The sequence below is a fragment of the Gossypium hirsutum genome, chromosome A08 (assembly GCF_007990345.1).
Source record: "Gossypium hirsutum isolate 1008001.06 chromosome A08, Gossypium_hirsutum_v2.1, whole genome shotgun sequence".
In the NCBI taxonomy this organism is placed as follows: domain Eukaryota; kingdom Viridiplantae; phylum Streptophyta; class Magnoliopsida; order Malvales; family Malvaceae; genus Gossypium; species Gossypium hirsutum.
The window spans coordinates 123,635,501-123,648,192 of record NC_053431.1 but is presented as its reverse complement, the minus strand read 5'-3'; the positions used below and the strand labels follow the sequence as shown (position 1 = coordinate 123,648,192).

At 40.7% G+C, this 12,692-nt stretch overlaps 1 protein-coding gene across 1 annotated transcript; it reads right to left on the bottom strand.

Annotated features, from left to right (window-relative positions):
• Positions 1-7,185: 7,185 nt before the first annotated feature.
• On the bottom strand, positions 7,186-8,970 carry LOC107936287 (uncharacterized). The gene has a single exon (XM_016868983.2). The coding sequence runs from the start codon at positions 8,968-8,970 to the stop codon at positions 7,186-7,188; it is 1,785 nt and encodes a 594-aa protein (XP_016724472.2).
• Between the last annotated feature and the right edge of the window lie 3,722 nt (positions 8,971-12,692).

The following is a 12,692-nucleotide window of genomic DNA, read 5'->3' as shown; positions in this document are numbered from 1 at the left end:
AAAAATATTTTAAAAGGTAATAAAAAATGCTAAAACAAATAAACTTGGAATGAACAATTTAAAAGTAGCTAAATTATATATATACATAAACAGATAATACATGCAAAAAATTTACAATAGATCGTAAAATAAATAAAAAATAAAAATAAATAATACATAAAGTATATAAAGTTTAACATATAAATGAGCTTCAAAATAAGTATTATAAGAGGAAATTTAAAGTTAGTGTTATGCAAAATAATTTAAAAACCAAGATTCAAAAAATGTATATATGTATATAATATATATTATGTGCATAGCAATAGTAATTTGTACTTATATAAAATTTTAAAACGAATAATGTACATATTAACAAGTTGTAACATAGATGAATTATATAAATGCAACCATGTAAGAATATACAAAAGAATATAAGAATGACATACTATATAATATAAATCAAATTATACAAAATAATTTGAAACAAGATTTACTTACCAACAATTAACAAGATACATAAAGCATAAAACTTAACGTAAACATTGTATATAAAAAAATAGTAATATAGGCAAGTGTTTGAAATAAACAAAGTATAATTTAAAATTGGGGAATAAATGGTATACATAAATAGATTTAAAGGGAAAAATATAAACATGTTTGCAAGGGAATTCAAATAAGTAATTCAATTAAATTATGTATATACATATAAAATAAAGAAAATAAAATAAAATAACAAAAATGAAAAATGAACAAAGGGAATACAAGAAATTAAAATCAACCTTTTTTTGCTTTGGATTTTTAATCTCTATGTGAAAATACAATGTTTTTTTTTATCCCTCCTTCTCCTTTACATTTGGTTTTATGATGACTTTTATAGCCTTGTTACAACATTTTTTATTATTATTTACTATCTTTTCTTTTTACAAGTAGTAGACAAAAGAGGACTAGGGCTGCGCTTAGGGCGGCACATAGGGTGAAGAGGTTAGGTTTTTTTTCTTTTTCTTCATTTTTTTATTTTTTTTTTATTTTTATTTTGGGTTGTATTTGGGCTTGGGGTATTTTGGGTTTTAGTTGAGTTTTGGTATTTGGGCTGTGATTTTATTGGGCCCTGGGCAAAATTTGGGTCTTACAGCTGCCCCTCTTTGCTCATTGCTGTGTTAACAGGAATAGAGCAAAGACTATAAAAGGACCAATTTTGCCCGGGCTCACCGAGTCTTGAGTTCTTGATCCTTGATCTTCTTTAAATGGCCTCTTGACGGCTTCAATCTGCTTCACTGCAACTCAGGAAAGCGATATCTGCTATCTTTGATCTGCTTTCTGTCTAATATAGAGACGCCAAATCCGTTATCTTCGATCTGCTCTCCGCCGCTACAGAGACGCAAAATCTGTTATCTTTGATCTGCTCTCCGCCGCTACAGAGACGCCAAATCTGTTATCTTCGATCTGCTCTCCACCGCTACGGAGACGCCAAATCTGTTATCTTCGATCTGCTCTCCGCCGCTACAGAGACGTCAAATCTGTTATCTTCGATCTGCTCTCCGTCGCTACAGAGATGCCAAATCATCTTCGATCTGCTCTTCGCCGCTACAGAGACGTCAAATCTGTTATCTTCGATCTGCTCTCTGTCGCTACAGAGACGCCAAATTTGTTATCTTCGATCTGCTCTCCGCCGCTACAGAGACGCCAAATCTGTTATCTTCGATTTGCTCTCCGTCGCTACAGAGACGCCAAATTTGTTATCTTCGATCTACTCTCCGCCGCTACAGAGACGCCAAATCTGTTATCTTCGATCTGCTCTCTGCCGCTACAGAGATGCCAAATCATCTTCGATCTGCTCTCTACCGCTACAGAGACGCCAAATCTGTTATCTTCGATCTGCTCTCCGCCGCTACAGAGACGTCAAATCTGTTATTTTCGATCTGCTCTTCGCCGCTACAGAGACGCCAAATCTGTTATCTTTGATCTGCTCTAAGCCGTTACAGAGACGCCAAATCTGCTATCTTCGATCTGCTCTCCGCCGCTACAGAGACGCCAAATCTGTTATCTTCGATCTGCTTTCCACCGCTACAGAGATGCCAAATCTGTTATCTTCGATCTGCTCTCCGCCGCTACAGAGATGCCAAATCATCTTCGATCTGCTCTCCGCCGCTACAAAGACGCCAAATCTGTTATCTTCGACTTGCTCTCCGCTGCTACAGAGACGCCAAATCTGTTATCTTCGACCTGCTCTCCGCCGCTACAGAGACGCCAAATCTGTTATCTTCGATCTGCTCTCTGCCGCTACAGAGATGCCAAATCATCTTGGATTTACTTCAACGTAAACACGTGAAAGCCAAATTAGCTATGTCTTCGATCTGCTCCCCGCCTAATACAGAGATGCCAAATCATCTTGGATCTACTTCAACGTAAACACGTGAAAGCCAAATCAGCTATGTTTTCGATCTGCTCCCCGCCTGATACAGAAATGCCAAATCATCTTGGATATCTTCAGCTTGTTGCCCCACTGCTTAGGGGGTTAAGACTTGTGAATTCACCGATTCTACTGCACTGTCCTCTGAGGAACATGATCTGTAAATCAGTTTCATGTATCCATGCTTATGCCAAATAATTAGGATGCTATGATTGAAATGAATCAAATGCTCCTAACTAAATGTGATGCTTTATGTCAAATAACTAGGATATTATGAAATGAATGGTTATGAATGTAGAAATGTTATGAGAGTGATTCCTTTTTAAACGCTTAAAGTATCATTGCTCATAGTTCATGCGGGTTCCCTCATTGATGTACTATCGCGTCTTCTTGCTTAGCTGTTATCTCTGACATAAAATTTGAAGAAATAGTCATAATTTGGACTACTCTTTTCCCAATGTTTTTTACTTTTGAGTCTAGTTAGTTCTGACTAGTGGCCCTGTTTCAGGTCCTTGTACTATTTAGAGACTTTCCAGAGTAATATGCGTAACTTCTTTTGTGTGAATATAATAAGTCCAAAAATTATGATTTCAACAAAAATGCTCGAAAGAGATTATCATAATGGACAAATGGAATTTTATTAAGTAAAATTTGATGTGAATATATAGGATAACAAATCTGATAAGGTGTAAAAAAGGTGCCCCAGATATCGCAGCACGAGCTTCACTATTCTAATTTTTCGAAGACTCTTTCGAGCTAAATGTGTGTTCAAGAGATCCCCCGTATTTTGTTGATGCCCCAAGATATATTGTTCTTCCTCTTTGATGACAAGACTACCACATGCCCCACATTTAAAAATTTAGCTGCCCGATTTTGGGTTTTCAACTCAAAAACCCCTTTGGTCTCAAAGTGCCATTTTGCGGGTTTTCACCTTGGCGTTTCCATATTTTTTTTTTGGTCTCAAAGCGCCCTTTACGGGTTTTCACCTCAGCCTTTCCTTTTTTAGGTAAAATACTTCTTAACGGCATCCGAATTTACGGGATGGGGCAGGTTTTTACCATCCATCTCGGCTAGAATTAATGCTCCTCCGGAGAAAGCTTTCTTCACCACGTAAGGCCCCTCCCAATTAGGCATCTATTTTCCTCGAAAATCTTTCTGTATGGGAATAATCTTTTTCAAAACTAGGTCTCCCTCGTGAAATTCTCTAGGGCGAACCTTTTTGTCATAAGACCACATCATTTATTTTTGGTACATCTGACCATGACGGATAGCTCTTAGCCTCTTTTCCTCAATCAAGTTCAATTGATCGTATCGAGACTGAATCCATTCTGCTTCGTCCAACTTTAACTTCGACAGCACTCGAAGGGATAGGATCTCGACTTTAATTGGCAAAACTGCTTCCATTCCGTAAACTAAAGAGAAAGGCGTTGCCCCAGTTGAGGTTCTGACTAATTTTCGATAAGCAAATAGGGCAAATGGTAACTTCTCATGCCAATCTTTGTAGGTCTCAGTCATCTTCCCCATGATTTTCTTAATGTTTTTATTGGCCGCTTTCACTGCCCCATTCATTTTCGGACGATACGGTGACGAATTGTGGTGTTTGATCTTGAATTGACTGCAGACTTCCACTATCATACTATTGTTCAAGTTTAAGGCATTGTCAGATATAATCCTCTCCGGCATTCTGGATTGACATATGATCTCCTTTTTTAAAAATTTACTCACTGCTGACTTTGTCAAGTTGGCATATGAAGCGGCTTCTACCCATTTGGTGAAGTAGTCAATAACCACAAAGATGAACCGATGCCCATTAGAGGCCTTAGGTGATATCGGTCCAATCACATCCATACCCCACATAGAAAAAGGCCATGGGGAGACCATGACATACAGCGGTGAAGGAGGCACATGAATTTTATCTCCGTAGATTTGGCATTTATGACACCTCTTGGCGTAATTGATACAGCCTCCTTCCATAGTGGACTAATAATACCCGAATCTCATAATTTGCCTGGCCATTGTAAAGCCATTAGCGTGTGTCCTGCAAATGCCTTCATAGACTTCTTCCAAGATTCTCTTAGCCTCTACAGCATCTATGCATCTTAATAGCACTTGATCCTTTCTTCTTTTGTATAGGATCTTTCCATCTAAGACGTAGTCGATGGCCAATCTTCTCAGCGTCCTTTTGTTATTCTCGCCTGCCTGGTCTGGGTATTCACGATTCTTCACGTATTGTAATATATTGTGATACCAAGGGTGATCATCTTTTTCCTCATCCTCCTCAATACTGTAACAGTGGGCCGGAGTTTCATAAATGCTCATCCGGATAGGTTTGACATCTTCTTGTTTGTTCACCTTGATCATGGAAGCTAAGGTGGCCAAAGCATTGGCCATCTGATTTTCATATCGTGGCAGGTAACAGAAGGTAATGTCATCAAACTCTTTGACCAATTCAAGGACCAGTTTTCAATAGTCGATCAACTTGGGGTCTCTGGTCTCCCATTCTCCTTTGAGTTGATAAATCACTAGCGCAGAATCCCCATACACCTCTAGCACTTTAATCTTGCGTTCTATGGCTGCACGGATACCCATGATGCACGCTTCGTATTCCGCCATTTTATTCGTACTATCAAAATCCAATTTACTAGTGAATGGATAATAATTTCTTCTTGGGGATACCAAGACTGCCCCGATTCTATTACCCATAGCATTTGATGCCCCATCAAAGTTTAGTTTCCAAAGAAGCTCTTCCGGGTCATCTTCTTCAGTGGTAGCAACACACATTAGGTCTTCATTCGGGAAGTCAAAGTTCAAAGGCTCGTAGTCTTCCAAGGCTCTACTGGCCAGAAAATCTGCTATTGCACTTTCTTTTACTGCTTTCTGGTTCACATAGACTATGTCGAATTCAGAAAGTAGAATCTGCCATCGGGCCATCCTTCCATTCAAAGCTGTTGACTCCATCATATACTTCAAGGGGTCCAATTTTGAGATAAGCCAAGAGGTGTGATATAACATATACTGCCTCAGTCTTCGGGTTGTCCAAATTAGGGCACAACACAACTTCTCTATCGGCGGGTACCTTGCCTCACATTTCGTGAACTTTTTACTAAGATAGTAAATAGCTTTTTCTTTCCTCCCCGACTCGTCATGCTGACCCAATACGCATCCCATGGAGTTCTCGAATACTGCCAAATACAGTATCAATAGCTTATTGGGGTTAGGTGGCATCAGCACCGGGGCGTTGGATAAATACTGTTTGACCTTGTCGAAAGCCCTTTGGCATTCTTCATCCCATTCACCTGGGTTATGTTTTTTGAGGAGGCGAAAGACAGGGTCACATTTCTCAGTGAGTTGTGAAATAAACCGAGCAATGTAATTTAATCTTCCTAGAAAGCCTCGAACTTCTTTTTGAGTGGGCAGCGGGGATAGCTCTTATATGGCTTTAACTTTGTCTGGATCAATCTCGATCATTTTCTCACTAACCATGAATCCGAGCAACTTTCTAGACTTGGCTCTAAAGGTACATTTGGCGGGGTTGAGTTTTAGCTGAAACTTCCTCAACCTCAAGAATAATTTTCCCAGGACTTGTATGTGCTCCTTCTCTGTTCGAAACTTAGCTATCATGTCATCCACATAGACCTCGATTTCTTTATGCATCATGTCGTAAAAAAGGGTTACCATGGCTCTTTGATAAGTTGCCCCCGCATTCTTCAGTCCAAACAGCATCACCTTGTAACAGAACGTGCCCTACATGGTTACAAATGTGGTTTTCTCCATATCTTCAGGATGCATCTTGATCTGGTTATATCCCGAAAAATCGTCCACGATTGAAAACAGTGAGTGTCCCGCCGTGTTGTCCACTAGGGTGTCAATATGAGGTAGTGGGAAATTGTCTTTTGGGCTGGCTTTATTCAAATCTCTGTAGTCCACACACATTCACACTTTTCCATCTTTCTTAGGGACAGGGACAATGTTGGCTACCCAATCTGAGTATTTTACCACATTCAGGAATCCAGCATCAAACTGCTTTCGAACTTCTTTCTTTATTTTTAGCAAGACACCGGGCCTCATTCTTCGGAGTTTTTGCTGAACAGGCTTACACTCTTCTTTTATGGGCATTCGGTGCACCACGATGTCAGTGTCCAACCCGGGCATATCTTGGTATGACCATGCGAAGACATCTTTGAATTCTTGAAGTAATTCAATGAGGTCTCGCTTCATCTTCGCAGTAATACATGTTCCGATCTTCACCTCTTGTCATTCTCCTAAGCTCACAATTTCGACTGATTCTTTGTGAGGTAGGATTTGTTTCTCGTCTTGCTGTACCATCCTCAACAAATCAGGAGACATGTTACAGCCTTGGTCATCTTCAAAATCCTGAGAATCATCCATACACACATCTTGCTCGAAAGGAAATTCTGAGTCGCTAGCAGTGTCACTCGTATCATTAATTTTTGGGGACCTGTTATGAGGACGAAGGCAGATATAAAGAATCAAAAGAATTCGAAACATTTATTTGCGTGATATGATTATGAATGACGAATGAAAGAATATTTAGAAGAATGTTTCAAGAATAAAAGAATTCGAAAGTAATCATTTGTATAGTTATGAATGGAATTGAAATGACGAGATAACATTTGCTCAAAAATGATAATAACCATACATTTTATTGAAATGTCGTTTTTAAACATCGGCCTATTTCACAAAAGATTCTTATTACTCCTAGGCCTAGAACAATAAGTGTGTTTTGGACATTACTCTGAATCCGTTCTAAAAGCTACAGGAATCTCTTCCACAGTCTAGTTGTCCAGAACACTTCCATGCGTGCAGAGGCAAATGCCTGACAAATTCTCTTTTTCGGTCTCCTCTTCGCATATGACGTTGATGTCCAAGCTTTCCAGCCTTTCTTCTATAGCTCCCGTCATTGGTGTGTCTCTCTCGGGATGAATGATTCCCCCGGACACAAATATTTTCGATATATGGGGGAATGTCATTGGTTTCCACTTGATTTCTTCCCTCATTAATCGAGCTCTTCTTTTTTCTTGCTTCTTTTCCAGCTCCCTTCTCCTTTGTTTCGCATCCAGCTTAAATCCTAAACCGAAGCGGTCTCTCTTGTCTTTCGGTATTGGCGTTTTAACCCTTCCTTGCAGATGTCCCCCAAGTCCTCTTCCGAGTAGGGCTACTTTTCCAATCATTAACTGGAGGCTCATCCTCGTGGTTTTAGACAATTTTGGCACCAGAATTTTGCTTCCCTCAGCGATGAAGGTTGCATTAACAAATTCTAAAGATCGAAATGAACATTCGATTACTTCGTCATCTGTCTCCAAATAGGGCGCATTATTGCTCACAGTTGCAATGATATCCTCTTCAGCATTGATCATTATCAACCTCCCCTTTGATACGAGCTTCAACTTTTGATGCAACGAAGAAGGCACTGCCCCAGCTGAATGTATCCAGGGCCTTCCCAATAAGCAATTATATGAGGGCTTGATATCCATTACTAGGAAATCCACCTCATATATGTTTGGCCCAATCTGAAGAGGTACCTCGATTCTGCCCATCACCTTTCTCTCCGTGCCGTCAAATGCCTTCACTATGTTCTGGCACTCCTTAATGTGAGAGCTGTCTACAGGTAATCTGTTTAGTGTGGTCAATGGTAGGACGTTCAAAGCCGATCTGTTGTCAATCAGTACGTTTGGCAGCGTATACCCTTTACAACGCGTGGTAATGTGTAATGCTTTAGTCGACCCCATGCCACCAGGTGGTATCTCATCGTCATTGAAGAAGATATAGTTATCGGCACTTATGTTACTAACCAATCGGTCCAGTTTGTTAACGGAGATATCATTGGCAATATACGTTTCATTCAAGACCTTCATTAGCGCGCTGCGATAAACTTCCGAGCTTAGAAGTAAGGCCAGCACTGAAATACGAGCTGGTTGTTTACGTAGCTGTTCCACCATGCTGTATTCACAATGCTTTAGGAATTTTAAAAACTCATTAGCCTCTTCTTCGTTAACTAGCTCATTGACAGGAAGTTCAGATTTGGTCGCTTTTTTCTTCACATCTTCGACCACTAGGGCTTTTCCTTTTACGGGCTGTGCCTTCTCACTCGCTGTATCGTAACGTCTCCCGCTACATGTATAGGAGCCCCTATTTTCGTCCTCTTTTAAAGTGTCGACCAGGCTTTCCTTCCCCGGAATCGTCACATTACAATCATAATTCCATGAGACCCTTTTGCTATCTTTGTAAGAGAAGACTGCAGGTCTCTGGATTATGACCTTTGGTGGTAGTTGAACTCTAGCTTCATTATTTTTGGGTCTCGATATGATAACTATGGGGTAGTTAACTGTTTGATTTTGTACCGTCAACTCTCCCTCCGACACACATATATCTTCCTCTACGGGGTTTTTAGTCTCTTCATAGAATTCCATTTCCTTATTGTTCATCATGTTCTGCACTAGGGCCCTAACCTCCACACACTCTTGGATTTCATGCTCTACCTCATTGTGGAACTCGCAGTAGTTCCTCTCTTCTTTGGATTCTCTTCCTAAATCCAACACGATCAAACCTCTCATGACCATCTCCCTCCACACTTATCTCAACGGAGTCCTGACTTTCGCAATCTCACACTTAATCTTCTTATTTTTACCTTCGCTTATCCCGTTCACTCCTTGGTCGGTGTGATTGGGGAGTGGGTTTCCTGCTACATTGGACATGGCTGAGTTATCAAATCTCACGATTCCCACCTTAATTAGTCTTTCGACCACTTTCTTAAATGCAGTGCAATTTTCAATTGAATGCCCGGTAATTCAGGCGTGGTATTCACATTGGGCGTTTGTGTCATACCATTTAGGATACGGGGGCTACAGTGGCTCCAGGTAGGAAGGGGATACCACATGAGTGTTGAACAGGTTCTGGTACAACTCCCTATACGTCATAGGTATAGGGGTGAATTGTGGCCTTTCTGTGTTCTTCCTTGCATTGGATTCTTATCTTACAGGGCTTTGTTGATTGGCGGTCACCGTTTTGAGTTGATTTATGGTAAATGATTTGGACTGCCCCTTATTGAATGTGCTCGTGTTGTTCACTTCATTATCCATTTTCCTCGGGACTGACTTCTTAGCACTCTCTCCCAATTCTATCTTGCTGCTCTTTACAGCATTTTCGATCATTTCTCCAGTCATCACTATGTCAGAGAAGCTCTTGGTGGCGCTTCCCAACATATGAGTGATAAAAGGGGCTTTCAAGGTGTTAATAAAGAGCGTTGTTGTCTCTTTTTCTAAAAGTGGCGGTTGAACTTGTATGGCCACCTCTCTCTACCTTTGTGCATACTGTCTGAAACTTTCATTTGACTTTTTTTCCATATTCTGGAGAGTGATCTTGTCGGGGGTCATGTCCGTCACATTATTGTATTGCTTCATAAAGGCTTGAGCCAGGTCCTTCCATGAGTTAATCTTGGCTCAACTCAGTTGGTTGTACCACTTAGACGCCGCTCCAACTAGACTATCTTGAAAGCAGTGGATTAGTAGCTGGTCATTGTCAATATATCTCGTCATTCACCTGCAAAACATGGTGATGTGGGCTTCAGGGCAGCTTGTTCCATTTTATTTCTCAAATTCAGGCATTTTGAATTTAGGGGGGAGGACTAAATCTGGGACCAGGCTCAGATCCTTGGCATCAATCCCTTGATGATGATCCGCACTCTCCATGGCTTTGAATTTCTCTTTAAGCCATCTACACCGTTCTTCTAATTGTTTTTGCGAATCCATCCTTACCTTTTCCTCTTCAGCCACTTCATCCAAGTCGGGAACAGGCAGATAGTTCGGGTTGTTGACAAAGTTAGAGCCTGAGTCGGTTTGGAAGTTTATCGGAATTGACGCTCCGGCCTGAACTTGCTGGGGCATGATTGTGACCGATGGTTTTTGTAGGTTAATCTCGGACTTCATCGGTATATGCATTGGAGTAAAGCCAGGGGGTATTGGAGATCTTCATTGATTTCCTCAACTTGGTCCATGGGGCCCTTTCTCTTATCTATTTCTCTCAACAGTAATTTGGATAACTGGGACGTCATCTCTCTCTAAGACTCCATCATTTGCTCCTTCATCTCTCGTTGAATTTTGGCTAGCTGCTCTTCCATCTGGGACTGCATTTGTTCTTGTATGTCCTTTTGCATTTGCTCTAATTTCTCGAGTTTCTTATCCATTGATTTTTTTCTTGTACCGTAGGGGTGCGTGGTTGGTTGGTTTTCGTTGGTTTTTAGGTTACTGAAGTAATTTTTAATTAATTAGAAAACTCTTATGGCCTTTAATGCATAATGATATGATGTAATGCAAATGCATGAATGCAAAGGAGGCATCAATTTTGATTCAATTGCCCTTAAAAAAATTTACTTTGAAAATAAAATCTTTTACATAAGGTCGAGTTACAGATAACATCTCGCTCTAACACTCAAAGTCCTAATTTTTCTAAGCAACGAGGCCAGCTCTTGTCCGCGATCTGACTCCAACTCATACTTCACGCTCAGTGTGTCCGCCTGAACCGATAAAGTTTGCAAGTAGTCTGTTACTTCCCGAATCTGGGTTATGGCTTCCCCCATAAGGTAATCTCTGTTTCTGACTTGGCCTTGCGCATGGTGAAGCTGCTCTTTCCAACAATCCTCGTTTGCCTCGAAAAACCGGATCCACATCTCGCAGTTCTGCAGTGACGCTTCTAACTCTTCTATCCTTCATTTCATTTCTTTTATCTTGCTCAAGCTTGCCCTCAACTCTATTGCGGTGTTGCAATTTTGGTACTGATGCAAAGACTTCTCGAGTTCTGCCACTCTAGCACTTAATTCCCTTCACTCATTTCTGCTTACCAACAGAATTTTCTCCAAATCTTCGTTTCGTGATTGAACTTCTCGAAATTTTCTTTCCCACCGATCGGTATTGGCTTTTTCTTTTCGAATTTCGTGGCGCCATTGTTCGGAAGTCTTACCTAAACCTACAGTCCTCATAGTAGGCGCAGCTTCTTGTAGTCCGTCTTCAAGCTGTTTATGTCTTCTTCGGCCTTAGTTTTTCCTTTTCTCCATTTCTTAGCCTTTGACCTCTGAACATCAGCGTCTAACCTTAGATACATCTTCTCTTCTTCTAACTGTTTGATTTTCTTCCCGAGCTCTGAATTCTTCTTCTCGAAATCTTGCCTTATAATTTCCAATTCTGATGGGGCGACATGTAATTATTCCCTGATAGGTCGAGCATTCTCCAAGCTTGGCCTAGGAATATTATCATTAATCCTCTTCTTAAACCACTCGCTATACTCGGGCGTTACCATGGAACCGACGGCTAACCTCTTCATCCAACAAGTTTGCTTCCAAACATCTGATAACTCCCGAATCTCTTCTTATAATGAGCACCTTTAAATGAGAATTCACTCTGAGCAAGCCCATAGGTCGTGGGTACAAACTGCCTCGACTTATATTGCCTCAAGGCTAACAGTAGAGTATACCCGGTAGCTCCCCAAATTCCTAACAATGGCACCCAATCGAAGTTACCACATCGGTACATGATCTTGTCAGGAACCATCCAATAAGCTCTCCACTCGATATCCCCCTCCTTGAGGTTCTGAAGAATGTCCATCCACTTCTCCTCTGAGATATCCTTTTTCCTCTGTATATCTGCTTCTTCTTTTAACGGGAAATAACCCTCGGAGAAGACTCGATAGGAAACTTTGTCTACCTTCCAAAAGTACCCGTGGAACCAAGCCATCAATAATTGTGCACATCCAATGAATCACCCCTTGCTTGTCTTCCGACATGAGCTAAAAGATCTGAATGTTTCTGCCAATATTACTGGTACTGGTATGATTCCCTTTTCAAGGCGATCAAACAAGTCAATGACTGTCTCGTCCACGTGCCTCAAAGCCTTAGGAAAGATCACTAATCCGTAGATGCTTAAGGCAAATATATCAGCCCTCTTTCTTTCATCTGGATGTGTCAAGATGAAATCTCACAAATTCTCCCAAGGGATACATTTGCTATCTCCTTTTTGCTGAATCCGAGTAGTGACCCAAGGCTCGCTCATCTCAGAAATGCTCATCAGTTTATTCACAAAAGTCTGACTACTAAAAACCCGAGCATAAGTCTTCCGGACCTGAATTTTGGGACACCTGAGCAAAGTAGTGTATTCCTCCATGGTAGGTACCAAATCTATTTCCCCAAAAGTGAAACACTTGTACGCAGAATTCTAAAACTGTACCAAGTTTCGGAATAAATTCTTATCCACTCTAATGTCTAGCAGGTAGGATACGTCACCATAATTTTGGT